The sequence below is a fragment of the Vicugna pacos genome, chromosome 13, assembly GCF_048564905.1.
Source record: "Vicugna pacos chromosome 13, VicPac4, whole genome shotgun sequence".
Classification (NCBI taxonomy): domain Eukaryota; kingdom Metazoa; phylum Chordata; class Mammalia; order Artiodactyla; family Camelidae; genus Vicugna; species Vicugna pacos.
The window spans coordinates 51,695,784-51,723,664 of record NC_132999.1 but is presented as its reverse complement, the minus strand read 5'-3'; the positions used below and the strand labels follow the sequence as shown (position 1 = coordinate 51,723,664).

At 52.5% G+C, this 27,881-nt stretch overlaps 1 protein-coding gene across 4 annotated transcripts in view; it reads left to right on the top strand.

The window, feature by feature from the left end:
- EPHB2 (EPH receptor B2) overlaps positions 1–25,519 on the top strand; it is a 176,034-nt gene extending 150,515 nt beyond the window's left edge. For 2 of the 4 annotated variants that reach the window (XM_072975149.1, XM_072975152.1), the window contains 11 exons: positions 3,630–3,754; positions 11,317–11,479; positions 13,596–13,704; positions 14,560–14,627; positions 17,711–17,833; positions 18,426–18,673; positions 19,654–19,869; positions 20,760–20,909; positions 21,957–22,150; positions 23,656–23,811; positions 24,332–25,519. In XM_072975149.1, coding sequence (XP_072831250.1) covers positions 3,630–3,754; positions 11,317–11,479; positions 13,596–13,704; positions 14,560–14,627; positions 17,711–17,833; positions 18,426–18,673; positions 19,654–19,869; positions 20,760–20,909; positions 21,957–22,150; positions 23,656–23,811; positions 24,332–24,440 — 1,661 coding nt within the window. In that variant the 3' untranslated portion in view covers positions 24,441–25,519. The remainder of the gene's footprint in view (positions 1–3,629; positions 3,755–11,316; positions 11,480–13,595; positions 13,705–14,559; positions 14,628–17,710; positions 17,834–18,425; positions 18,674–19,653; positions 19,870–20,759; positions 20,910–21,956; positions 22,151–23,655; positions 23,812–24,331) is intronic. The other 2 variants (XM_072975151.1, XM_072975150.1) reach the window with 2 other exon arrangements.
- The last annotated feature ends 2,362 nt before the right edge of the window (positions 25,520–27,881 follow it).

The following is a 27,881-nucleotide window of genomic DNA, read 5'->3' as shown; positions in this document are numbered from 1 at the left end:
TTAAAGCATCCTCACTGATTTCTCAGAGCACATGCGTGTATGTGCGCGCGCGCGCACACGCGCACACACTGAGTGCTCACTGCCCAATGGGTTATCTGAGAGGGACTGAAAAGCTTGGGGGAGGTCTGGGGGTGCTTCCAGGGCCAGCAGTAAGGGTAAGCTCCCAGCCAGGATCCCCCAGATTGGCCCAGGTCTGTGAAACTCCAGAAGGGATTTTGTTTTTAGTGGGAAGCAAAGGCTAGAGAGAGGGACAGACAGCCCCAGCCTCATAGAGGAGCCAGGGCTGCCAGCCATCCAGGAGAACAGAACACTTCTCCACACAAAGGTGGCTGCAGAGGGGAGAGATGGGGCTGAAGCGGGAGACGGGGTCAGAGAGTGAGGGGACAGGCAATAGGAATGGCTCTGAGGGCCAGCAGGGAGCAGAGCAGGGGCAGGATAACTCAACTCCAGGCCCAGCTCCTCACTAGCTGTGTGACCTTGGGGAAGTCACCTTGCCTCTCTGAGCCTGTTTTATCTTCTGCAAATTGCAGCTAGGAAACGGCGACACAGAAAGCTCTAACCACCCCTCCATGGGATTCTAGCAATTTCCTCGTTAGTTTCTGGTGAGCAGGTACCGACAACCAGGCTGACCTCCCAGTAACCAGGACTGCCGCCGGTGAGGGGCCTGAGACACCAAGTTCAAGTCCTAGCCCTCCACCACCGTGCTGCATGACCCTTGAGCACGTCACTGAACAGCTCCAAGCCTGTTTCCCCATCTATAAACTAGGGGTGTTAATAGCCCCCAGCTCATGGGGCAGCTGTGAGAAGTGTGTTACACCTGTGATAAGAGGTGTAGCCAGGCTGCAAAAGGCTCAATAAGGGTTAGGTTTGTGGCTTTATCGTTATATCATACACATGCACACAGCCCTGAAAGCCCTTCCAGTGACTTCGTGGACCCTGAGGGTATGTTGCTTTGTCCTGCGGCTTACTGTTGGTATAGCTGCAGGTAAGTCACTTTACTGTGATTCTCAGTCTCCCCATCTGCAAAGTGGGCTGAAGGAAGTCGGCTTCACAGGCTGTCGTGAGGACTCAGTGGGCTCATGTATGTTGAGGGCATAGCCCAGCATTAGTAGGTGCTCAGTAAGCAGTGGTTACTGGGGCCCCTCCTTTGGATTGCGTCTTCTTGATGCCCTGGGAGGGAACAAGGAAGACAGAGTCTCCTTGTCTGACCAAGGAGGAAACTGCCGGGAGCTGGGTCCCTGGTCTTCCCAAGAGGCTCACTGCCCCTGGCAGGGCAAGGAGCCGCCTGAGGGCCAGGCGACCCTCCCGTGGGGGGCAGAAAGAACAGAGGCACTTCAGGGACACTTGGACCAGGGTCCAAGTCTTGCTTTTGGGTACTGCCACCCCATCTAGGATGCCTTGGGCCCATTCTCCGCAGCTTCTCGGCGTTCTGGAGGGAATTCCAGACCTGCTCAGGCCCACACTGGCCGCTAGGCTAATCCAATTCCAGGCCAAGGGCTATCTGGAAGGACAGGCAGGGAGCATCTGAGCTGCAAGACCTCAGGGATCTTTCAGCTGGGCCTGTGGTACAGAAGAGGAACCAAGTCTAGAGAGGGGGGCATTTGCGCAAGGCCACCCAGCCAGTTAGCAGCAGGATAGAGAGCAGAGCCTGGGTTTTCTGACCAACAGACTTCTCCCTCCACCTTGGGGACAAAGGGACAGAGAGCAGGAAACAGGTGAAGCATCTCCAAGATCTAATCCTCCAGGAGCAGCTACCGGTCCCTGGTCCACACTCATGTCAGTATGATCAGATCCCCTGCAAAACAGAATCTGGATAGGAGAAGGGTCAGCCTCAGCTTCCTTCCGGCATTCCTGTGATGGTCAAGACAGGGCATCCACTTGTGAACCTGCCCAAGAGCCAGGAGAGACTGCAGGAGGTGCTCCACTCACCCTGGTGATTCCTCAGCCCCTCCTGGGACCATGAAAACCTCAGGCCCAGAGAGGTGAGGGGACTCCGCCCCAGTCACACCACAGGGAGGGACTGGGTCAGGACTCACGGACAAACCCTGCTCTGGAGACGGCAGACCTAGGTTCAAGCCCTGGCTCTCCCACTGATGGGCTGTGTGATCCCAGGAAACTCTATACTCTTCTGAGCTTCGGTGTCTTCACCTGTCAGTGGGGCTAATACTGGCCCCTCACCAACAGCTCAGGACACACACGTGAAGGGCCCAGGGCCATGGCCAATGCGTAGTAGGTGCTTTGTGCAGGTTTGTTCCATTTGAGAAGAAGGCAAAAACAGAGTCAGGAAATGTGGCATAAGGAATCGCTGTGACATAAGGAATCAAGGGATGGGATGCCAGCTTGAACTCACTGTGACTTTGGGCAGCTGACAACCCTCTCTGGACCTCAGTTTCCACATCTGCAAAATGAAGTAATAGGACTAAATTATTTCTAAGGATCTTTCTAGCACTATACACAGCCTCCCCTGACCCCTTACCTCCATCATCTAACCACCCTCCATGGGGACACTCGCAGCTGGGGGGAGCGATGGGTGAAATTCCCTTAACATACAATTAACCATTTCAGCCCGTACAGTTCAGTGGCACTTTGTACACTCACAGTGTTGGGCAATTGCCACTCCTATCCAGTGCCGAAACATCTACATCTTCCCAGAAGAAAACCCCATACCCAGCACTCCCTGTGCCCCCTCCCTCAGCCCCTGGCAACCACCAATCTCCTGACTATCGACTCACCTGTTCTGAATATTTCATATAAATGGAACTACGCAATATGTGACCGTATACAATCTGCATCTGCCTTTCACTCGGCATATATTTGAGGTTTACCCTCATTGTAGCACAGGTCAGTACTTATCTCTTTTTAATGCCTAAATAATATTGTTGTGTGTGCACAATACAGGTTGTTTATCTGTTCATCTGCTGATAGGCATTTGGGTTATTTTCACCCGTTGGCTGCTGGGAATAGTACGGCTGTAAACCTTTGTGTACAAATACTTGCCTGAGTACCTGTTTTCAGTTCTTAGGAGCATATGACTAGGAGTGGAATTGCGAGTCATATGGTGATTCCATGTTTAACTTTTTAAGGAACCACCAAACTTTTCCATGGTAGCTATGGATTTATTTTTATATATTTTTGGTGGTCAGCTTTATTCACTGCTTTATCCTTGCATATGAGTCACTCAAAACAAATTTGTGGAAGGAATGAAGGAATCTCTCACTTTCTCTGCTTCCCTGTCCCAGAGCTCCATCATCCTGTCTAGGGTCTGTATGTCCCCTGGGCCAGTAGACTGTAAGCTCTAAGAGAGAATGAACGACATTTCATCCAGCTCACTCGGGGCCAGAAAAGAGAAAGGGCCCAGTGCATCTGTCTTGACTTGAGGTGGCCGAGTCTCCCCAGGGATGGCCAAAGTTGTCTGTGTTTCATCTGAAGGTGCCCCATAAGAGCAGCACCTGTGGCCCTGCCCGGGTCCCTCTGCACCCTGCTGGCTCCCAGGCCAGCTGTGTGGCCTAGGCCAGATGCCTTCCCCTCTGTGGTCCCACAGCTCTCTGTCTGGGCACCTCTGAGGCTGGGCCAGAAGCTGCACCCTCTCATGCCCACCCCTGAACCCTGACTTCTGACCTCTCTTCCAGCTCCATCTGCCGTATCCATCATGCACCAGGTGAGCCGCACCGTGGATAGCATCACCCTGTCGTGGTCCCAGCCCGACCAGCCCAATGGCGTCATCCTGGATTACGAGCTGCAGTACTATGAGAAGGTACCTGTGCTCCCAGGTGCTCCCCCACCCCCTACTCCCCGAGGGGCCGTCTCTCAGGCTGGGGCCTGCGGTTCCACTGTCCCGCAAAACAAGGCACCCGGGTGAAGCAGAAAGATCACTGGCCTCGGCTCCCCAGCTGTGAGACTTCAGGAGGGCTCCTTGACCTCTCTGAGTCTTGCTTTTCTGGTCAAGGGAGTCAGGCCACAGTCTCAGTAACAGGCATTGGTCACATCCCTTTCCACACCAAGTCACCTTTCATCTTGACTTCAGTGGGCCTGATGTTATGAAAGAACTGGTTTTCCCAAAAGCTGCATTTATTAACTAATAATCAGTCATTTACCCATTGGGAAGCAGAGATTTGAAACTGCTCAAGAGTGCTTCTGCGCAGGTGAGAGAGTGGAGCTCCCTCCCCAGGTTGCTTTGATTCCAGCTAAAACACTCATTTTCATTTGCCCGAGTGCCCTTTATATGGGGAGGGAGTGACTTCTCCTTGAAATTTAAGTCAGACCCTTATTACTCCCTTCGGGGATCCAGAGTTGGAAGCCACTGGTGTAACAGAAGGGGCACTGGACGAGGAATGAGAAGCTGCAGGTTCAAACCCCAGCTCCATTCATAACCAGCAGTGTGACCCTGGGTGGGCATCTTTCTCTCTCTGAGCCCCAGTTTCCTCCTGTGTCAAGTACAGATGAAACCACCTCTCTCACATGGGGACTGTGCAGGTCAAGGAAGGGAGGCAGGTAGAGTGCCCAGCACGACCTGGGCCTCAGCAGAGGCGAGTGTGCTGCCCCTTCCTGCCTCCTCTGCCCTGCCTGCTTCTCGCTGGGCAAGGGCTACCCGACATAAGGCCAGGGGAGCTCAGCACATCTTAATGTGAGGACCTGCACAGTACAGAGGCCGGGGGTGGACAGAGCAGCTGAACATCAAAGGTCCAGGAAACTCTCTTTTGGCAGATGCCTGTTTTTTCACCTGCTCCCTGAGGCACCAAATAGCCACAGAGACTGCAAGGGTCTTTGGGAAAGGCATCACTGGGCTGCCATTTAGACTAAGGTGTAAATGACTGTCGGAAGTGGTTGGTTGAGGATAAGCCTGCTGGGAACCAGCGATGGATGGAAAGCCTCTGCTTAATGACTGAGAAGAACAGGTGAAGGCAGTTCCCGGCAGCCCTGCTGGAGCCCTGCCTTCTGACGCCCTGTCCAGCCCTTCCACTCTAGTAACTGCTGGGTTGTCCAGTGAGTCTCAGAGGTTCCTCTACCCCTATCCAGCCTCACCCAGCTAGTTTTTGTGATTGTTTCCTCACTCATCCCCTCCTCCAAGGAGTGCAGGGGACCTCCAAGAGGCTGGGGACCACATTTGTCCTGTTCACCACCTTCTCCCAGCGCCCTGGGCCTGGCTGCAAGGAGACACTTGATAATGCTGGCTGAATGAGTGAGTGAGTGATCCCTGCCCATGGCCTTGGTGGAAGGTGGAGACCTCGCCTTACCTCAGCTGTGTACCCATCCTGGCTGGAGGTGTCGTTGCACGGCCCTCGCAGGGCCCTGGAGAGTCTTGGGGGAACTGGGCATCCGGGGTAGCCGGACCAGCTCCTCCCAGGCTCAGGAAGCCCCAGGCCTTGCAGGAGCCAGCATTTCCACTCCCTCCGGCAGGGGCAGCTTAGCAGCTCAGAATTTAAAAAAAAAAAAAAAACCTAATTAAGAAGCTTTATGATTAAATGAAACTGAAAGTGTTTGTCCCCAAAGACAGAAGCGGAAATGAGAAATCCCAGTGCGGATCCTGCCTACGACCCATTTCCTACCGAGACGGGAGGGGCTGGGGAGGCTGACAGAGGTGTGAACCGGGAGGCAGTTCTGCCCTACTTTCTGCCACTGCTCGGGCATCCCTAGGCCCCTGCCAGGGGTGGCAGGACCACCAGGCCCTGCAGCAGCCGCAGTTGCCACCTGCTCACGTCCCTTGAGCGCTCACTACCTCCATGATCTCATTCAGCAGTGCTGTTTATCCCATTGGACAGGAGAGGAAACTAAGGCACAGAGAAGTTGTGTAACTTATCCAAAAACACCCAGCTGCTAAGTGGCAGAGCAAGGACTGGGAGCTGTACTCTTATTCTTCACCTGGCCCTCCTGCCTCGCAGGTTTCTTCCAGATGACTGTAAAGAGGTGGACCAGATCAGGCTCTGCTGGACAACATTAGGCACCCATGGCGAGAGAGAGGCAGACCTGAGGTATGGCTGTGATAAGACATGGCCTTACTTCAGTCAGCCCCTCCTCCCAGGGCCTGGGTGCAGAACGAGGCAGTTAGGCTCTGCCAAGGGGGAGATGGACATTGCTTCATTTCACATTGTCACCAACTTTGGGCTGGGCCCTGAGCTGGGTGCCAGGAATACCCAGAGTAACCGGTCATGCCTGGAGGCGTCAGGGACTTCACAGTGCAGGGGGAAAAGACAGGTTTAGACACAACCATTAGACAAGATATGATACAAGCCACGAAAGGACCAGCAAAGTTTTCATGGGGGCAGCAAGGAGGTGCCCATAATCCTGGCTTGGGTGAGAGGAAATCTTTATTTAGGTGACATTCGAGCCAAGCCTTGAAAAGATGTTAGGAGTTTATCAGACAGACAAGTGTTGAGAGCAGGGTCATTCCAGGAGGCAAGAACAGCATGCGCAAAGGCCCTGGGGCAGGATTGTGCTGGCTGCATTCAGAGAACAAAGAAGCCAAGTGTGGCAGGAGCCACATGAACAAGGGAGAGATCTGCAGGGGAGGAGCTTAGGGAGGGAGGCAGGGTTGGGGTGTGAGCCTTCCGGCCCTTTGGAGTCTGGATTCAATTGACCGAGTATGACAGGAAGCCATCAGAAGGTTCTAGAATGATATGATCTGACTAAGATAAAAGATTCCTGTAGCTTGCTATGCACATGGAGAACAGACTACAAGGAGGTCCTGGAAACACCAGTAGACCAGCACAGGGCTCTTATGGGACACCAATGAGAAGTGATGGGAGCATGGAGTGGATGGCTGGCAGCAGAGATGGTGAGAAGCTGACAAATTCAGACAATATTTTGGAACTTAGGGGACCAGGAAGTGTGAAGGATGACTCCCAGTAGGTGGGGATGCCTTTTCCTGGGGGCAGATGTGGGCTTGTGATTTGCAGGTGTAGGTGCTGTACTTGCCAGGGGTAGGGAGGTGTAGCCAAGAACGGACAGGAGAGTGTGCAGAGGAAAAACAGAAGTGGAAGCACAGAATCGAGGAGAATGGCAAGATTTAAGGAGAGAAAGAAAAAAAGTTGATCAAAGTGTCGGAGGAAGCACCAGGAGAGGGGCAAGGGAGAATAGGAGTGGGTTCTGCCCCTGAGCTCTCAGGTGAGGCTGTGACATCCCAGCCACCATGTCTACCTTCCTGAGTCAGCCCCTCCACTGGGGAGGGTCAGCCAGGCTGCTAGTGGTGAGATTTATTTCTGATAATCCATAGCTGGCTCTTACCTAAAAACGGACTCCTCCTGGTGCCTGCAACTGATTTCTTTAACGAATGCTCCAGATCCTCCCAGGTAGAGAAGTCAGAAACTGAGCCCTGCAGCCCCACGTGGGTCCCACTCCCACCACTCTAACTTTCCTTCTTTAGAAAGGCTCTTTTGAGGTGGGCTCTCCATTTGGCCTTCCCCCAGCTCCACTGGGATTTCCCAGCCTGCCCAGAGCCCCACAGCTGACAACCACTTTGCTGGAAGACTTCTGGATGGTGCTGATGAGTGGTTAGCCAGACCAGGGCTGGCTGCTTCCATCGGGTCTGGCATCCCAGGGGAGGTGGCCTCCTTTGGCAGCTGTCCTGAAGCACACAGGTTCATTCTCCCTTTGGCTCCCCAAGAGCTCAAGAAGAGTCACTTGTGAGGCCACCTATGGCCATGGGCCCTCATAGGCCATGTTGATTTATGTGTTTATTCAACAGAAACTTCTCCTTGGCAGAAGTGACAGGGAAGGATATGCCAGGCAGAGGGAGCAAAGGTTGGGGGAGGATAGGGTGGACTGTGAAAGTCCAGGCTGCATTCAGGTTGTTGCCCAGTGTCCGTGGAGCAGTATCTACGTGAAAAGTTTTGTTTACTCGTTCATTCACTTTTTCCTGTATTCATTTATTTAATGAACGTTGGTGAAGGTTTACTGTATCACAGTGCGATGATAGCAGGGATGGTGAGAGCCAACATCTACTAAGTCTTTATGTGTGCTGGAGGCTATGCCAAAAGCTTTGCCCATTTTTTCCTATTAAATCTCCACAGTCACCCTGTGTGGTATATAGTGGTGTCACCCTACTTTAGAGATGAGAACACTGAGGCTGAAAGGGCTTAAGAAATAGACCCAGTGCCTCATTGGTCCCGTGGGTAAGGACTCAAACTAAGGGCTAGTGGATTTCATACTAAATTTCTTTCCATAGTCCATTGGTGCTTAATCCTTATTCAGATACTGAAGGGAAGGGAATTGACGGCACGAGAGCATCTTCAATGTGCCTGGCACTACCTGATGAAATTTTATCTTCAAAACAACCCAGAGAGGTTGGCATTTGTTGTTCCATTTTCCAGAATAGAAAACAGGGGCTCAGGAAGTGAAAGGTCTTTCCCAAGGACACAGCGCAAGTGAGTGGAAGAATTAGCATTTGAAATGACTTCCAGTCCCCTGCTCAGTCCTGTGCCTGGCTTTAGAGAAGGGATACACTCAGGTTAGTTCCTCAGTTTCCCTAGGCACCTATGTGACTGGCAGTTTCTTCCACTCTCCCTCATGTAATCAGAACTTAGAACTTCTAGCCTCTCTAAGAGGGCACCCACCCAGTCTTGGGGAATCCAATCCCCTTTTCAAGCCTGAGCTCATCCCACGTTGGATGGTGGCACCTAGTGGCCAACTCTGGTACTGCATCCCAGGTTCACAGACGATAGTTCTAACGTTCATTCATTCATTTTGCCAGTAGTTAGTGAGCACAGACTGTGTGCCTAGCCTGGGGGTCCTGGAGATGAACCAAATAAAGTCCTTGCCCCAGGGAACCCACAGTCTTTAGAGAATACACATGTATATCAGAACAATGGATGGGAGAGGAGACAATGGACCTGCAGTCTCTGCCTGGGACATCCGGGAGGTCTCCTCAGCGGAGGTGGTACTTGTGCTGAGTCTTGAATGATAAGTAGAGACCGGCCAGGCAAGTGAGGAAAGGGTATTTCAGACAGGAGCAATAGCCCTTGCAAAGGCTCAGAGTGTCTAGAGAAAGTCAGATTGCCAAATAAAAAGTAGGACACCAGGTTACACTGGAATTTTTGAAAAGAAAATTCTAGTAAAAGTATGTCTCAAAGAATGCATGGGACATACTTATACTAAAAAAATTATTCATTGTTTATCTGAAATTCAGATTGAGCTGAGCATTCTGTTCCGTTTTGTTTTGTTTTGTTTTTCTAAATCTGGCAGCCCTACCAGGGAACAGGGAAGCAACTGCATATGGCTGGAGCCTGGAGGATTTCCAGGGATGTGGCAGGAGAGACTGGAAAAAGCTGGGTCATGGAGAGTCTGGAATGCCAGGCTAAGGAATAGGGCCTTCACCCTGTGGCCACTGGGAAGGCCTCTGCATGCAGCCTTGGTACAAGGGAACAAAACACAACCCCTTCCCTTTGGGGTTCACAGTCAATGGAGTAAGACGAGCCTGGGCCCAGAGCAAGGAGCTGTCACAGAAACACATCGCTCCCCCGAAACGTGGCACCAACAGGAAGTGCTCCAGGGCTCAGAGGAGGAGAGGCACATCTGGCTGGGAAATCAAGGAGGCTTCCTGGAGGAGGGGGCAGGCAGTCTGGCTCAGGAAAAAAGATTTCCTATCTGCTGCTGCCCCCTGGTATGAGAAGGGGGTAGGCACTGGCAGGTCAGTCCCTTCTCTTGCCCCAACGTCCCAAACTCTTTCTCACCTCCTTGCCTTTGCACCTGCTGCTCCTGGGGGACTTCTATTTGTTCTTTAGGATTCCATTCCATTTCCCCCCACTAACCAGGGAGCCTTCCTTGACTTGATCTAATATCCCCCACCCAGGCCAGGTCACATGATCCTCAGTTCATTGTGTTTACCCTACCCATATGAAAAAGCATTTTATACATATTCATTCATTTCATCCTCTACACAACCCTTTGAGGTAGCTACTATTATTCTTATCCCCATTTTACAGATGAAGAAAGGGAGGCACAGAGAAGTTAAGCAACTTGCCCAAGGTCACAAAGGTAGTAAGTAGTAGAGTCAGGATCTGAACCTAGAAAGTCTGGCTCCAGTTTGTGACCTTAACCTCCACACTATAGTAACACTGTAATTACATTATTACAGTGTAGTTGTACAATTACATAATAGAATTGTAGTTACAATTATTATCTGTAACAACATTGCTCATGCTGAATTTAATTGTTTTATCGTAAGAGTTTTCAAGGGTTCTGTGTACATGATTAACATGTACAATCAGGTGTGCATTTTTCTGCAGAAGGGTTCACAGGGTTAAGATGTCCACATTATTTGCCTATCTGAACTGAGCTCTCCAAGGAGCCAGGGCCTATGCTTTACCTGCTGTGGGTGCCTAGTGCAAAGACAGTGTCTGGGGGAGGTTTGCTGGGTAGCTGACGGGTGCCTGAACAAGCACCTGCATCAGCTCAAGCACTTCTCCATTCCTGTGGCAGCAACTGGACCTTTGTCCTGTCCCTGACTCCTCCGGCCACCCTGGACAGTGCTCAGCGTTCTGCATCTCTCAAAGGAGGGAACAGGGCATGGATATTAGAGGTGGCTCCACGCAGGAGCCTGGTTTTGAATCCCAGAGCAGCCACCAGTTGACACACGTAACCTTGAGCATCATTTTCCCCATCTGGGCCTTAATTCTTGCCTCACTCAAATGTGCTGAGGCTAAACGAGGCTCCTTCTACTTAACCCATTGAGGCATGGGGCAGGGAGGAGGGTGCAGAAGGGAATAAGGTGGGCGCTCTCCCTAACGTCTCTGAGAACTCACAGTTTAGCCCTGCACACAGTGGCCACTCAGGATATGTGTATTAGTCAGCTGTTGTTGAGATGATGCTACAGAAGAAACAGTTCGAACAATCCAGTGGCGTACAACAAGCGGCACTTTTTTTTTGCTCACGGGTGGGTCTGTGGGTCAACTGACGTGGCGCTGTTTCAGCCTAGGAGTTAGGTCAGGGTCTTCTCCACGTGTTTCTCATTCTGGAACCAGCTGTGACCCAGGTTAAGCCTCCCCATGGCAGATGGCAGAAGCACAAGAGGCCAGGCCAAATCAACAAGCACATGGAAAGCCTCTACTTGCACCAGGTCCTCTAGAGTATTCTAACAGCCAAAACAAGTCATGCAGACAAATTCAGCATCCGTGAGGCAAAGAAATATCTCTGCCTTCTTTTGTGGGAAGTGTTGCAGAATCATATGCAAAAGGTTTAGGTGTGTGATTCTGTTACAGGGAGGGAGTGAAGAATTTGGAACCACAGATGTTTATCCAGTAGCCAGACCTGCCCCGAGTGGCAGGAGTGGGCAGTGGACTCTGGGCAGCAACCTCACTAACTGTTTTCTCTGTTCCTCGGCAGGAGCTCAGTGAGTACAACGCCACAGCCATAAAAAGCCCCACCAACACGGTCACTGTGCAGGGCCTCAAAGCCGGCGCCATCTATGTCTTCCAGGTGCGGGCACGCACCGTGGCGGGCTACGGGCGCTACAGCGGCAAGATGTACTTCCAGACCATGACGGAAGGTAAGCAGGGCCCAGAGGGCAGAAGGCGGGCCCTGACTCTACAGACAGAACAAGGGCCACCATTCCTATCAAGTGTCTTTGTGCAAATGAGAAAAGCCTCCCGACCCCCGCCCTCTGCTAGATGTCAGTTCTTCCTCCCTCTTGGGTAGGAACCTTTGTGCACTGTACAAACTGTACAACCATATACAGAGGCACTGTTTCTGCAGCCTGGAAAGGATATGGACTCCTCCATTACCATCATGTTCTTTCCCAGGACCCCTGGGGGCTCAGCCAACTTGCAGAGCCACTCTGAGCAAGCTCCTTTCATTCCCTGGTCCAATTTTTTCTCATCTGTAAAATGAAAGGATCATATTCAATCTGAGAAAGCAAACATATTTTATCCATATACTATTCGAATGTTTTGCAGTTGGATTGAGAAGAATTCTGAAGCCACATCTGAGCTCAGCAGGCAGAAGTGCTGAGATGGGTTAGGAATGTCTGCCCTAGGCAAGAGAATGGCAGGCTGCAGCCCATGTGCTATGTGTCTCTCAGCCTGGGACCACATGGGCTCTAAGCACCCTTCCTGCTCTAATAATCTTTGAGAAGGAGCATAGTTAAAGAATGTGGGCTCTGATGCATGACAGATGGAAATTACAGTGCTGATTCAGCTCTAGCTGTGTGGCCCTGAGCAACTGACCTTACCTCTCTGAGCCTCAGTCTTCTCACATAAATGGGGGTGATAACAACTATCTCATCATCATCAAACTAGTGTAAGGCTATGGGATAAAAATGTACAGGACCCAGCACAGGGTCGGCACTAGGTCACAAGTAGTTAGTGCTCACCTAGAAGTAGGTAAGGTCATAGTTGTCATTGCTGTGAGTCTGGGGGCCCTTTCAGCAATGAGCCAAACTCCAGGGCAGAATACTTAAGACCAGACTCCAGCAGCCACTATTAGCATCAGCTTCAACCACTGGGCGTGAGCCTCAGCCTTTACCTGGTTAAACATTTCAGAGGCTCCAGGACCCCTGGATTCTTGTCTTATCACAAAAGTCCTCCCTTACAGCTCCACCATCTCTTCCAGTACCCAGTTTCTCTGTAAAACCCCCTTCCTCCTGGCCAGTGTTCCTCACCTCTCTAGGCCCTTTTGCATGTTGGATGAGTGTCACTGAGCTGGGGGCTGAGGGACTGCCCCAAGATCTTTCTTTATTAATTCAACAAATATGCACTGGTACTAAGAACCCAGAAATGACCTAGTCCCTGACTTCAACACACTCCTGTCTGGTCACGGAGGCAATGAGTAGTAGTAATAATAAATTTTTAAACAATGAAGATATTGATGGCACTCAGAATGTACCAAGTGGTTTCTAAGAGCCAGGCTGATGCTGAGTGCATTTTATACATTATCTCATTTAAGCCCATAGCCTTGGGTCAAGCAGATTCCTGAGTTCAAATGCTGGCAGTGGTCACTTTCTAACTGTGTGACCTGAGGCAAATCAGTTTTGCTAAGCCTCAGTTTCCTGATCTGCAAAACGGGATAATTACAGGCAATGCATCATAGGACTGTTCTGAGAATCACAAAGGATACTTAACACACTTAGCACCATGACTGACACTTTAAAACAGTAACAGTTAATATTTACTGAGTGCTCACTGTGTGCTATAAGTTATTCTAAGTGCTTTATGCAAAAATGTTCCTATGAGATGGGAACTATTATTCTCTCCACCTGGCAGACAAGGAAACTGAGCCACAGAGAGGTAAGTCACTTTACCAAAGATCACAGATAGGAAGTGACACCACTGGGACTCAAACCCAGGTGCTTGGCTTCAGAGTCTCTGGTTTTAACTGCCTCTGTATATGTGGCACCTTATCACTGCTGCTGATTTTTATATTAACACTGAGATGTAGATACTATTATGCCCATTTTATAGATGAGAAATTGAGGTTGGAGCAGTTCATGGACTTGTCCAAGGTTACTTCTGAGGGAGTGACAGCCAGTTCTCCACCTGAGCAAGACAGGTGCTCTGTCAGGAGCGGGAACAGAGCCTGGGGATCCCAGGAGGCCCAGCACGGTGGGGGTGTGGGTGGTTAAGACCCCCGAGCCAGGCTGAAGACACAGCTCTGTGCTTTCTCCCCAGCCGAGTACCAGACAAGCATCCAGGAGAAGCTGCCACTCATCATCGGCTCCTCGGCGGCCGGCCTGGTCTTCCTCATCGCCGTGGTTGTCATTGCCATCGTGTGTAACAGGTGGGTAGTGCCCTCCAACCTGGTCCAGGTCCAGCTGTCCATCCCTTCTGCCATCCCTGAACAGTGTTTGTGAACAGAGGAGGCAGGAGAGGCTCGGGTAGGCCTGGAGACCATAAGTGGCCCTCCACCACCTGAACGGCCACTGTTGACAGCCCGCCCTCTGGGTCTGGCGTCGCCCACACAGCTATTTGAGGAGGTGGCACATGGAGACACTAATACTGCAGCATGAAGGAGCGTCTCAGAACAGTGGGAGGGAAAGACTGCAGGATGCCAGGAGCTAAGGGGTGGTGGGGAGTGGGTACAGATCATCCCACTTTCTGTGCTTGTTGAGTTCCCTTCATGAATAGGGCCAGAAGCAGTTGAGGAACTCAGGTAAGCCCCCCTCTCCTTGGCTGAGGGGGCTGGAACGAAGAAGAGAGGACACAGACGGGAGGCATCCCAAGTGGCTAGCACAGCAAAGGCAGGCGGTGGAACCAGTTCCCAGACTTCTGCTGGGCATAATGCAAAGACAGACTCTTCCTTCTTCTGCAAAGGGTTCCCCACTTTAGAACAGACTAGGGCATAAGGTCAGATGGACAGAAGTCAGGAGCCACAATCAGAGATGACTTTGCTCTTTGAAAGGGGCTCAGCTAGAGAGGAGACAAGGGAAAATAGTGAGCCTGGACCTGAAGTCAGGGAGATGGGAAGGGATGGGTGGGGCCAGGAAGGGTGAGGCTGCTAGGCAAGGCGACAGGCAGGGAGTCCTCTGGCACAGGGGTGTTTTCATGGACCGGCCCACCCTCTCCCTATCACCTCCTGTGGCTCCCAGCTCCCTGGGCTCCTCCAGGTGGCTCCAGCCCTTTGCTCTTGTTCCAGAAGACGGGGGTTTGAGCGTGCTGACTCGGAGTACACGGACAAGCTGCAGCACTACACCAGCGGCCACAGTATGTATACCCCAGTGGGGCCAGCACCCTGGGGCCCTTCACCACCAGCTCCCCAACAACCTCTCCAGCCTTCTTTCCCTGCCTCCTCCCTTGCTGCAGTCAGACTGAATGTTCCCTGACAGTGTCGAGCTCACGCCCACCTCTCAGCCTTTGTCCAGGCTGTTCCTCTGCCCGGAGTGCTCTCCCTTCTCTCTACCTGTGTTGCTCTCATTTCCCCTCGGGCCTCATCTATACAAACCCCTCTGAGACGCCTTCCCTGACTCCCCAGAAGGGAGGTGGGAGGCCCCCTGTTGTGCCTCCCTGGTGCCTCTGGGCTGCCACTTCCCCCACCCAGTGCCTGCATTTCCCTCACTGCCTCATCCTAACTCAGGCCAGGGTTGGGGCACATGTGCCAAACACACCCAGCACAGGTACCCCCTCCAGGAGGGCCAAGCAGAGAGAAAAGCAGAGCATAGACTCCTCTGTCTGACCCCTTGGGCAGGTCATTTAACCATCCTTATACCACAGTTTCTTCATCAAAAAAGGAGGGATAATATTAGGTTGGACCAAATGAAACTGCCATTTTTGTAAGTCAGGAGCAGCCAATACTGACGGTTTCATGGGGCTCAGCCTAATAGCAGTGTTTACCTGGGACGATTAATTGGGTCGAAATCTATGAAGTGCCACGAAGGGGACTGGTACATGGTGCATCCACGCTCAGCTGTGAGCCAGCGGTGTTACCAACGGTGAGGCGAAACCAAAGGGTCACCGAAGCAGGAATGGCTGTGCTCAAAGCCAAACATTCAAAAAGTTTTTATTAAGCATCTACTGTATGTCACCTCCACATATACTCCAGAGAAACCATTCCAGAGCAAGGGCTTATAACTTGGGGTTCACGGACACCTAGACCTTCAAGGGCATCTGGACATTCCAAAATTGTATGTTGACCATGGGCATGTGCACACACGTGAATACTTTTACAGGAGCAGATTGATAGCTTTCATCAAATTCTCAAAAGCATTCCTGACCCCAGACAGGTGGAGAGAGAAAAGGAGGGCACGTCAGTGAGTAATGCTGTTATTCTTTCAGTAAACATTTATTGAGCACCCTCTGTGTGCCAGGCCCTGGGATTTAGGAAGAACAAGACAGACGTGGCCTCTGTCCCCTAGGGGGAAAAGGGAAAGCCAGCCCTCACAGGCAGGAGAGCGTTTCAGGAAAAAGCGGCAGGAGGCTGTGGGCCTGCGAATCTGGGAACCCTGATACAAGGTGGAGACAGAGCTGTGGGAGCCTGAGAAGAAAGCACTAGTCTCCGCTGGAGAGATCCAGGCAGGCTTCACAGAGGAAGTGGCATTTGATCTGGATGCCAAAAGAAGACAGATGTTCCAGGTGGAGGGAACCACATGGACAAAGGCACAGAGAAAAGAAACTGTAAGGCATGTCTGGGACCTTGTGCTGGCATGTGAGGAGTAGGGAGCTATAAGTGGGGCCCATCATGGAGCACTTAGAATGCCAGGTGAAGGCATTTGCCTTTGTCCTGAGAGCAATAGAGAGCCCTCCTGACTAGCACTCCTGGCCAAGGCTTGGGGACGGCATCTGATTGGTTGGCTGCACCCAAGCAGGGTTTGAGCTCCCGCGCTTCTCCTTGGCTCCCTGAGCTGACCTATTCCTGACCTATTCTGGCCCAGCTGAAAAGGCTTCCCCCAGTTCTGTTGGGAGGGAGGTGGCAAGTCAGTCACTAAGAACCATAGGCCAGGCACTGGGTTGGGCAAGAATGGGAGCATCTCTGGAGCTGATGCCCTGGCTCAGGAGGAGGAGTCATAGCTGAATAATCCAGGAGGAGGAGGCATGGACCTGATCTGGGTGGATTTCCTCCAGGAGGCAGTGAGCGTGGTGATTAAAAGCACTGGCCCTTGACTCAAGTCTGCCAAACCTGGGTTCAAATCCTGGCTGTGCCATTTGCCAGCTGTGTGGCCATGGACAGACTACCTAGCCTCTCTGAGCTGCAGTTTTCTCATGTGTGAAATGAGAAAAATAATCCCTTCCTCCAAGAGTTGTTGGGTGGAAGAGATGATAATGCATAGAAAGAGCCAACAGTGTTGGGCACACAGGGCTCAGTCAGTGGTAACTGGGATTAATCATCTTCTAGCTCTGTCTTCTGGATTCTACAGACACTGATGTCTGTTGTGTGCAGAGTTTTATGCAGTGTCCCAGGGAGGGAGGAACAAGAAAAAATCGTGCACTCACCCCCCTCCTCCCAGGCTCCCACAGTCTAAGATGGTAGTTCTTAACTCTTTGAGGGGTCTTAGGCTCCTCTGAGTCTGCTAAAAGTTTTGGATCCTGTGGCCACAGAAATACAAATATGCATGTGTGTGTAAATAAAATAAGGTAAAAAAATCCAGGAAAAAGTCTATATTCAGAGATAAAGTTTTGGAGAACTTTTACTTTCAACAATATTTATTTATGTAATTTTAAACTACTTATAAGAAGCATAATTTACTTTTCTAATTCAAAGAGGCAATAATAATAAATGCATTCCATTTCAGGAGCCCCTCCAGACCCATCCTGGGACTGCCAGGTGGTTCACAGACCCAAATTAAGAAAATTCTGCCCTAGAGGGCTAGACCGACACCCATACAAACAATCCAAAATAAAACTAATGTGTTAGAGCAGTGGTTGGCAAGTTTTTCTGTAATAGGCCAGACAGTAAATATTTTAGGCTTTGCAGGCCTTACAGTCTCTGTTGTAACTGCTCAACTCCACTGCTGGAGCATGAAAGCAGCCACAGGCAAAGGAATGTCTGAGGCTATGTTCCAATAAAACTTTATTTATGACACCTTATTACACAACAGGCAGTGGGCCATATTGCTAACCCCTGTGTTAGAGATTCCAACTCCTAGATTACTGGTATGTCTGAATTAGAGGCTGAAAGTGGTCAACTAACATGTCCAAGACCGAGTGAGTTCAAGTGACTTGCAGGGGGCTGTCCAGTTGTTATGGGGGCCACACAGGAGTGTATTTCCCTCTACGGAGAGACTGGCTCTCACTCTTTCATTTGTTCACCTCTTGAGTCTGTGCATGTGACTGAGCCTGGTCTTTTCTCCCAGTGACCCCAGGCATGAAAATCTACATTGACCCTTTCACCTACGAGGACCCCAATGAGGCAGTGCGGGAGTTTGCCAAGGAAATTGACATCTCCTGTGTCAAAATTGAGCAGGTGATCGGAGCAGGTAAGTGCCTGGTACCCTCCCTGGTACCATGGCCTCAGCCATGGGTGGGGAGACTACCCCAGTTGTACTCCTGGGGCAGAGTAGGATGTGGGGCAGGAGCCTCACAGGATCCTTCAAGGCCCAAAGGCTCAGAATCCCCAAGGTGGAAGAATGCCCTCAAAGATCACCCAGTAAAACCACCTCATCAACAGATAAGGAAACTGAGGCATAGGGCTGGGAAGGAGCTTGCACATCCCATCAGAGACTGAGCTAGGTCTGGAACCCAGTTCTCGGGACTCACTCTCACGCTTTGTCCATCCCACCATTCATCCCAGTTCCCTCTCTCCATCTCTCCAGGTTCCCCTACATCCTCACCCCACACCCAGCCAAATACCATGGGATGGCCATGAAGGGTTTACTCTTACTCCCAAAGGTGGCTGGGACTCTTCTGGGCCCCTACACTCTACAAAGTGGTTCTGTGGCTGAGAGGATGAGCTGACCACTGAGGAGGAAAAGCTCCTGCAGGCCCCAGGGGCAGATGTTACAGGGAACAAGGAGGTGGCATTTCCGCCTGGTAAATGACATCCTGTCTCTTTCGGTGTGTCTGTCCCAGGGGAGTTTGGTGAGGTATGCAGCGGCCACCTGAAGCTGCCAGGCAAGAGAGAGATCTTCGTAGCCATCAAGACGCTCAAGTCAGGCTACACTGAGAAGCAGCGCCGGGACTTCCTGAGCGAGGCCTCCATCATGGGCCAGTTTGACCACCCCAACGTCATCCACCTGGAAGGTGTTGTCACCAAGAGCACCCCTGTGATGATCATCACTGAGTTCATGGAGAACGGCTCCCTGGACTCCTTCCTCCGGGTAGGGGGAGCCAAGAGTGCCAGGCGCCCGTGGGTGGGGCAGGAAAAAGGGTGGTGGACACAGTTTCATACTGTCAGAGCCTGGAAGGGTCTTGGGAAAGATCTAGGTCAGGATTGGCTTGCTTGCTGCCACCTTCCTTCCCTTACCCACAGGAGGCATTGCTAATAAACCCAGACTGTCTCCCACTGAACCCAGAAGCAATGTCAGAATCCTTCTCAATCCAGGAAACCACAGCCAGTTGATCAGAGTTGGCATACAACCAGAAATCTTTGCCATCCAAGCTCTCAGCCAGCTTTCTCACTATGCACCAGAGAAAACTGAGGCTCTTAGAGAAGTAAGAGTTTGCCCAGGCTCACCCAGAGGGTCAAGATGAGAGCCAGGACTGCAACCAGATCTCTTGACACCTAGTCCAGGGTTTTCACCAGATTTGAATTTCCCCAAAGCTGTATAGGGAGAGAGTTCAGAGCACAAGGACGACAAAGGAAAGTTTCTAGGCCCCCCGGTACATCATAGTCAGCCAGCTAGACAAAGAGCACTGGCGAGGAATCAGAAGTATGCCATTGGACTAGTTGCTATTTAACAACTATTTATTAAGCCCCTAGTGTGTGCCAAACACCTTCCATGCACCTTCTTGTTTAACCCTGACGGCCCTAGAAGGTGGGTGTTACTTATCCCCATTTAACACACGGTGGAGGAAACTGAGACTCAGAGAGGTTAGATCATTTGTCCAAGGTTGCACAGCCAGCAAAGGGTGGAGCTAGACTCAAATCAGCTGTATCTGTTCCAAAGCCTGTGTTCTCTCCACCATCCTGAAACTGGCCTCTCCTGGGCCTCTCTAAGGTCCCTGAGCACCAGAGTCCTTCCCACAGGGAGCCCAGAGGGCAGGGCAGCAGGGTCCTGCTCTGGTTCTGTTGGGAGAATGCTCCAGAGATCTGATTCGTGCCCCTCCATTTACTCTGTGTTTCCTCCACTTCCCAAAGCAAAATGACGGGCAGTTCACAGTCATCCAGCTGGTGGGCATGCTGCGGGGCATCGCGGCCGGCATGAAGTACCTGGCCGACATGAACTATGTCCACCGTGACCTGGCCGCCCGCAACATCCTCGTCAACAGCAACCTGGTCTGCAAGGTGTCTGACTTCGGGCTCTCACGCTTTCTGGAGGACGATACCTCAGACCCCACCTACACCAGCGCCCTGGTAAGATGAAGGCAGGGAACAGTGGGGCCCCAGGGCCAGGAAAGAGGGCAGATATCCATCTCCCCCTGCAAGACAGTTTTCACCAACACCTGCTCATGCCAAGCGCTGTGCTGGGCCCTGGAGACATAAAGAGATAAACCACATGTTCTGCCCTCTTGGAGCTCACAGGCTGGAGGGGGACACAGAGATGCAGAGCAACACAGAGTGATGGGGCTATGAGTTAGACGTCAGCTTTGGGAGGCAGAGGAAGGCTTGCTAGAGGGGGTGATGTCTGAGCTGAAAGCCAAGGGCCAGTGAAAGTTTGCCAGATGCCACAGTCTCATGGGAAGATGTGACTGGAACACAGGCTGTTGGGGGAAGTAGTGAGTAACAATGCTGGAGAGGTTGGTAGGGCCAGACCTTGGAGACCTTTGAATGCCCCAGCTCAGGATTGTCTTCTCAGAGCTATTAAGGTTGTTGAAGTGTTTTAAACAGAAAGAAATAAGACACAGTCCCTACCTTCACAGAGCTCAGAGTAGTTCAAGTAGAGCCAGCAAGTAGGCAGACGGTTGAGGACTGCTCTGTATGAGAAGTACCTTCTTGATGGAGAGGCATGGTGCACAGCTGTAGGATTAAGAAGCAAAAGCAACTCTTTGGGACCTAGGAAAGATTTTCAGAGGGGCTTCAAGGATGAGAAGGAGGTTACCAGATGGCAAAATGGGAAAAGGCACCTCATGCAAAGGGAATGGCATGTGCAAATGCCTGCAGGTGTGGAGCACCAGGTAAGTTTGGGGAAAACAATAAGGTATTGCATGTGATTGTGCAGCACAGGACATAGGGTAGGAGTTTTGTGAGCAGAGGCCATTCTGGTCAGCCTCCCACCCACTAACCCATCTCATTCTGTCCCCCAGGGGGGTAAGATCCCCATCCGCTGGACAGCCCCAGAAGCCATCCAGTACCGGAAGTTCACCTCGGCCAGTGACGTCTGGAGCTATGGTATCGTCATGTGGGAGGTGATGTCCTATGGGGAGCGGCCCTACTGGGACATGACCAACCAGGACGTAAGTCTCCAAGTGGGTGGGCAGAGCCTCTAGGGCCAGCCAGATGGGAGGGGAAGATCCAGAACTCCTAGCCTTTTGCCTGTCTCTCAGGGATGGGAGCAAGGTCTCTGAGATCCTGGGCCAGGGTAGCTCCCAGCCTGATGTTGATTAATTCAAACATCTGCACAGGACCCTGGACTCTCCAAGGGGCCAGCAGTAGTAAGACCTATCCACCCACAAATCAGCAAGTCTTCAGGATGCATTTACATTGTGGCCAACCCTGAAAGAGACCATATCTGCCCTTGGATGTTTACCACCCATATGGGAAATAAGACAATTATTCCAGAAACCAGATGTAGTTATCAGGTGCTATCTATGATCAGGTACTGAAGTGGAGAAGGGAGGTGTCAAGCCCCATAGGTATGGAGGCGAGAGCAGTGTGGCCCAAGACCAACCAGGAAGTCATCATGGACAAGTGGGGCTCAAACGGAAGTGGGATTTGGAGATGTGAGGGCTTCCAGTGGGAAGAACAGCCTGTGCAAAGGCCCAGAAATGGGATGATGAGGGGTCATGCTGGAGAGAAGTGAGAAGCTGGTCAGAAAAGTTCATGAGGTTCAATAATGTGGTGTTTGAAAGTTAAACCAAGGAATTCTGATTCACAATGCAGGACAGGGAATACGTGAGGCTTGAGCAGGAATGGTGACCACAGTCACGTTGGGGAAGATGAACTTGGCCCTGGTAGGGGGACAGAACTGAGAGGTGTTGGGCTCCTTTCCCTGACAGAGGAGTCAGGTGGGGTTGCCCACAGGAGGGTCAGCCTGGTGGACCCTGAGGCAGAGGGTATCTCAAGGTGCTGGTCAGGGGGAGCAGACACCCAGCTGCCAGGACAGGCTGAGGCCACAGATGGTGGGAACCCAGGTGAGGCACATCCTGGGGCTACCTCCAGGGGGTGGAGACAGTTGCCGTGGCAACCAAGTAAGTCTGTCCTGCCATGTACTGGGCCAGGCCAGAGAGCAGATGCTCGTACCTCACCCACCCATCCCCACTCTGCCCCTGTGCTGTCCCCAGGTAATCAACGCCATAGAGCAGGACTATCGGCTACCACCGCCCATGGACTGCCCAAGTGCACTGCACCAGCTCATGCTGGACTGCTGGCAAAAGGACCGCAACCACCGGCCCAAGTTCGGCCAGATCGTCAACACGCTGGACAAGATGATCCGCAACCCCAACAGCCTCAAAGCCATGGCGCCCCTCTCTTCCGGGTATGGCCCCACCCTGGCCCCACCTCTTCCCAGCTCCACCCAGGCCCCACCCCCTCCTGATATGGCTGAAGGACAGCACTAGTGCTTGTGGGGAGTTTGCCTGCCTTCGGGTGCAGAGTGCAGGACACAGGCTCTCCTGAGGAGGAGAAGGATGCCCACTCTGTGTAGCAGAGGAAGCATCTTTTAAAGCATAGTCAGAGAGGACAACTTTTAAGAGAAATTACCAGAATCTTGGTGAATAGATTTACTCATCACTCAGTGTCCTCCCTAGCTACCCTCACACACAAAAAACCTAGGCCCTCAAATTTGCATCTGCATCTTCCTCGACACGGCCATGCTCTCTCTCTCTCACACACACTCACGCAAAAATGCAGTCCTACACATGTACATGAACACACAGTTGGGCACGAACACTCATGCTTAACGCTCAAACAATCTCACACACATGGATATACCCAACGGCAGGCTCTCGCACCTACACACACCCACAGGCACCTAAGCACACACATTCAGAAGTACGTACTCACCACACACGTGCGTGCATGTGCGCGCACGCCCCCACAAACAGGCTGCCTTTCTCATATCAGAGAGACCAGCTCAGCTGGAGGAGCATTAGCTCAGTGATCCCCCTGCTTGCCTTCTCCCAGCGGTCCCGGGACACCCTCCGTCAGGCCTGCAGCCAACACTGCCTTGCTTGGGCAGCTATGACAGGCGGGCCCCAGTCCCAGCCCTGCACACTCTCTCTCTTCGGGACCCTAGATCGCACAGGTTTTCTGAGGGGCATCTGGCCAGGTGTCCTCAGGGTCCATGGTTGGCTGTGTCCAGAGACTCTTGAGGCCCAAGTCCTTCACCTACCAATCTCTTGGGGCCAAGAGATGTTTGTGTTTGCCTCTGTTTGCTCCTCACTGTGACCCTACATCAGCCACTCCTGATTCTCCAGATAAAAACCACTCCGAGTTTTTAGCCTCATGAGGGTCATTTCACACCCTGCCTGCCAGGACGTCATCCCCATTAGTGCCACCAGGTTTGTCTGGACTTTGGAGATGCAGTCCACAAGATCGCCTTCCTCTAGCACAAGCAGGGTAGAGAAGGAAAGAGAATGGCATTGGGGAGGAAACAGCAAATCACAAGCACAGTCAGTCCAGCTGAAATCCCTCCTCCTCAAACTAAGCAGGAGAAGGGTTTCCTACCTCACCACTGTGGTCCTGTCTCTCAGCCGTACCATAGAGGCTTCCCTAGACCATCTAGGCAGCCCCAGTTTTGGGCCATGTACACACACTCACTCTTGCACACTTATGCATATATGTGTGCATATTTATGTGGGTTCCAAATCACGCCCACTCTCATACAGAAACACATACGTACATTCTCACCTACATTTACACAGATGGATGCTCACGTGCAGGTACACACACAGCTGCAAGTGTGCCCTCCTCGCCCAGGCTTACCCTCACCCCCATATCAGTATGTGCCCTGACTGTTCCTGTTGCCCACCCCACCCCCAGAGTCAACCTGCCGCTGCTGGACCGCACGATCCCTGACTACACCAGCTTTAACACAGTGGACGAGTGGCTGGAGGCCATCAAGATGGGGCAGTACAAGGAGAGCTTTGCCAACGCAGGCTTCACCTCCTTCGATGTCGTGTCACAGATGATGATGGAGTAAGTGCCCAGCCATCTCCACCCACCACCACTGGCCCCCCACCCCACCCATCCCACCAAGTGGCAGGCTTAGAGAGTGAGGAATAGGCAGTGTCCCAGCAGGGATATAAGGAACCAGGGGGCAAGACAGGCAACATGGAGTCACATTCAGATCAGCACCCAGGTCTCCTACCACCCACTGGCTGTGACCTTGGGCAAATCACAGAACTCCCCTTAGCCCTGGTTTTCTCCTGTAAACTGGGGAGTGGAAGGAAGATCAAAGGATTTAGAACATGAGTGGGTACTTAGTTCCCCCGCAGCAGAGGAAACAAGTGCACCTAGACGCCCTGACTCCCAGTCACCTGTTCCTTCTGTCTCAACATTCACTCACCTCAGCTCCGGATGCCCACCCACTCCCCTAAGCCCCTCACCTTGCTCTCTCCAGTAAGAAACCCTCAGAGAAGCCCAGGCAGCTCTCTACCTGAACAGAATCCCTCCACCCACCCTACATTTCACTAACACACCTGCTTCTCTCCCAAAGGGACATTCTCCGGGTTGGGGTCACCTTGGCTGGTCACCAGAAAAAAATCCTGAACAGCATCCAGGTGATGCGGGCACAGATGAACCAGATCCAGTCTGTGGAGGTTTGACGTTCACCTGCCTCGGCTCACCTCTTCCTCCAGGCCCCGCCCCCTCCACCCCACATGCCGGTCCCCCGGTTCTCCGTCCACCGCCGGGTCAGCGACCTGCCAGGAGGCCACGGGCAACAGGCAGAACCAAGCAGCACTCCAGCCATGAGACGTCACCAAGAACACGTGCAACTCAGATGATGGAAAAAAGGGAATGGGGACAAAAGAAAATAGATCCTGGGAGGGGGCGGGAAATACAGGAATATTTTTTAAGAGGATTCTCATAAGGAAAGTGATCATTGTTCTTGGGGAAAAACAAGGGCTTGGGAGATCCATGCGATTTGTCCAGTCGGAGATCAAAAGCAGTTTCTCTCCAACTCCCTCTGGGAAGGTGACCTAGCCGGAGCCAAGAAACACTTTCAGGAAAACAAATGTGAAGGGGAGAGACACGGGCCACCCTCTCTCCCAATGCCAGGCTGCTCCTCCAGGCCTCACTCAACAGCCACGCGCCAGGTGGATGGGCAGCCACCCTAGGAAACACTCTGGGAAAATCCAATCCCGCGGCCTCTGGGCAAACAGAAGAATTTTTCTGTCTTTGGAGAATATTTTAGAAACTCCAGTGAAAGAGACTTGTTTCTCCTGTCAGCTCCTGGGGCTGAAAAGGGACTTTTGTCCTCCTGGGTCAGGGAGAACATGGGGACACCAGAAAGGTCAGCCTTCCTAAGGGCAGCCGCCCCCCAGGTCTGCGGCTCCACGTCCACGTCACGCACACAGCCGGCGGCCCCAGCCCAGCTGGGCGCCCACTCCCGCCAGCCCCCACCTGGAGGACTGATGCCACAGTGACTGCCGTCAGCTACGACTGCCACTGAGAAGGACTGCTCCTGCATCTGGGTTTGTTTACAGCAATTCGTGGACTCGGGGGTATTTTGGTCAGGGGTGGATTTGGTTTGGGGGGGTTTGTTGGTTGGTTTTTTTTTTATGACAATGAAGTGACACTTTGACATTTCCTACCTTTTGAGGACTTGATCCTTCTCCAGGAAGAAGGTGCTTTCTGCTTACTGACTTAGGCAATACACCAAGGGCGAGATTTTATATGCACATTTCTGGATTTTTTATACAGTTTTCATTGACACCCTTCCCTCCTCCCCCTGCACAGAACTCCCCACTGCTGCCAGGCCTCACCAAAGCCAACTGCCACAGGACCATCTGGGCCATTCAGAGACTGAGATTTGGGCAGAGGGTGGGGGCCAAGGTGGAGGAACATCCCACCCGAGGGCTGTTTCTGAAAAGCAACAGCTTGAGAAGGAAGTGGGCTTTGAGGCTGCAGGGCCAGAAGTCTTTGCCCACTTCTCCACTCTCTTTCCCAATCTATCCAGTACTTTCTAGGCAAATAGGCCCCTTCGAGGTCCCTGAGTGCCCTCAGATGGCCAGAACCCAGTTTTGCCTCTGGGAGCCTAAACCGGGCTGCACCAGAGGCTAGGACCCGGATCATTCACTGTGATACCCCAGCCCTCCAGAGCGTCACCCTCAAACACATGTGCAGGCATGCTCCTTTCCTCCCCTAGGGAGAAAGAGTGTGATATCTCTCCCACCTCCTGCCCCCCACCAGACCTTCGCCCAGGCTGAAGGTCTTGGCCATAGGAAAACCATCAGCCAAGGCATCTGGCCACAGACTCTCCTGTGAGCAAACGCAGGCACCTGAGCGGAACAATCGGTTAGTGAATTGAATGGAAATAAATGCTTTAGTTAGAAAATGACCCTGTTCTCTGTAAGTTGCAAGAGAGACCCTGGCACCCTTGGGAAATGTCAAGTCTTCCAAGGGACCCTTCGTCAGGGCTCTAGAAGGCCCGGGGCTGAGAAAACACATAGAGGACACCAGTGGTCCACATGGCCTTTGTGGCTCTGGCTTGTCAAAAGCACAGACGAGGAAAGAAGTGAGTTGGAAGTGGCTCAGAACTTGGAGTCCGATGCCCTGCAAATCGGGGTGAGCCACTGCAGGATGGATAGGGAGCAGGGAGTTGACAGCAGTGCACTCAGCTCTTCTGGGCCAGAGGAAGGGGGCCTAGGTATCAAGTGAGCTGCGATAGTGGGAGTGTGAGGGTCCCAGAGAACCCATGGACCCTCAGTCTAAGCAACAGGTAGCATCACCTTATCCTGGTCAACTCCAGTATTCTCTCAGCAGATGGGCTTCTACTCATGTACAATCAAAATTCTCTGTGTGGGAGGATGAGGCGGGGGAGGGGGAGCCAAGGACACCACATCTCAGGACCTTTCCCTCTGTCCCTGGGAGACTGACCAGTGAGAAAGAGTCAGGCTGCAGGTGGCCGACTAAAGGCCCCTCAGTCAGAGCAAGCATCCAGCATGATCCAGCCTGTCGTCTGTCACTCACCTGTTCTCAGAGCCCGAGATGCAAAGGGAAGGAAGGGATTAGAGGGGAGCACGGCCCCCAGGGGGAACAGCAGAGCAAGCCACAGGGAAGGCATTGGCTGGTTTCCCATGAACTAGCCAGCCTTGGCCCAGCCAGCTGCCCTTTGTGCCCCAAAGATGCCCAGCACGGGTGGCAGCTGTCCCAGCACACAAGGTCACCTTCTGGAGGGAGCTGCCCTAATGCTCTTTAGATTAACTCCATCTCCCCAGCCTGCCCCCCACTGCTCTGGGGCCCCACAGGGGGTTGGCACTCAGTGCTTCCTGTCAGATGGCTTCCTGTCCTAAGCCGCTAGGCTGGTGTCTGCTAGCCAGCACGTCTGCCCATCCACCTTCAGGGCCCAAGTCCTCAGCGGTCCTGGGCCTCCATGTGCCTGCTTCTGAAGAGTAAGGGTGCTACCCTGACCCTCTGTCTCCACTTCAGGGCAACATACAGACACCACTGTGACTGTCCCGGATGCAGGCAGATGCTCACCTCTCCCGGCTGCTGGGGCAGCTCCCCCCGCCCGAACTCTTGCCTGCTTCTCAGTGGGGATGGTAGGCCATGCTGCCAAGCGCCTTCCACGGACGCTGCCCGCTCACCCAGGCAGACGGCTCTCAGCTACCCGCTGCCTGGTTACTAATCCTTTCCTGGCTCAACCTCCCCAAGTGCCAGCTCCCACCTGCCCAGCAGTGTGAGAGGAGTTTCCGGCTGCTCCACACACAGCTGGTACTTGAGGAAAGAAAGCTGCCTTGGAAACACCAGCCAGGGCACCGTGGAAATGGGGACCAGCTGCTCTGAGAGGGTGTGACAAGCAGATCTGCGCAGGGCCAGGCTGGGTAATAGCGAGCCCTGCCATTGCCCCCGCTCCTACTGCCCCAGAGCCCCTAGATGGGATACTGCTGATGGTCAGCGACTTCCTCTTGGGGGATGATAGTCCAAGTATCTATCAATTGGTAAGACACATGCAAGCCAATCAGAGTAGATGATGGCGTTAGTGCCAGACCAAAAGGCCCCAGAGTAGGGGTGAGGGTGGCAGGGACAGTTGGGGACACTTA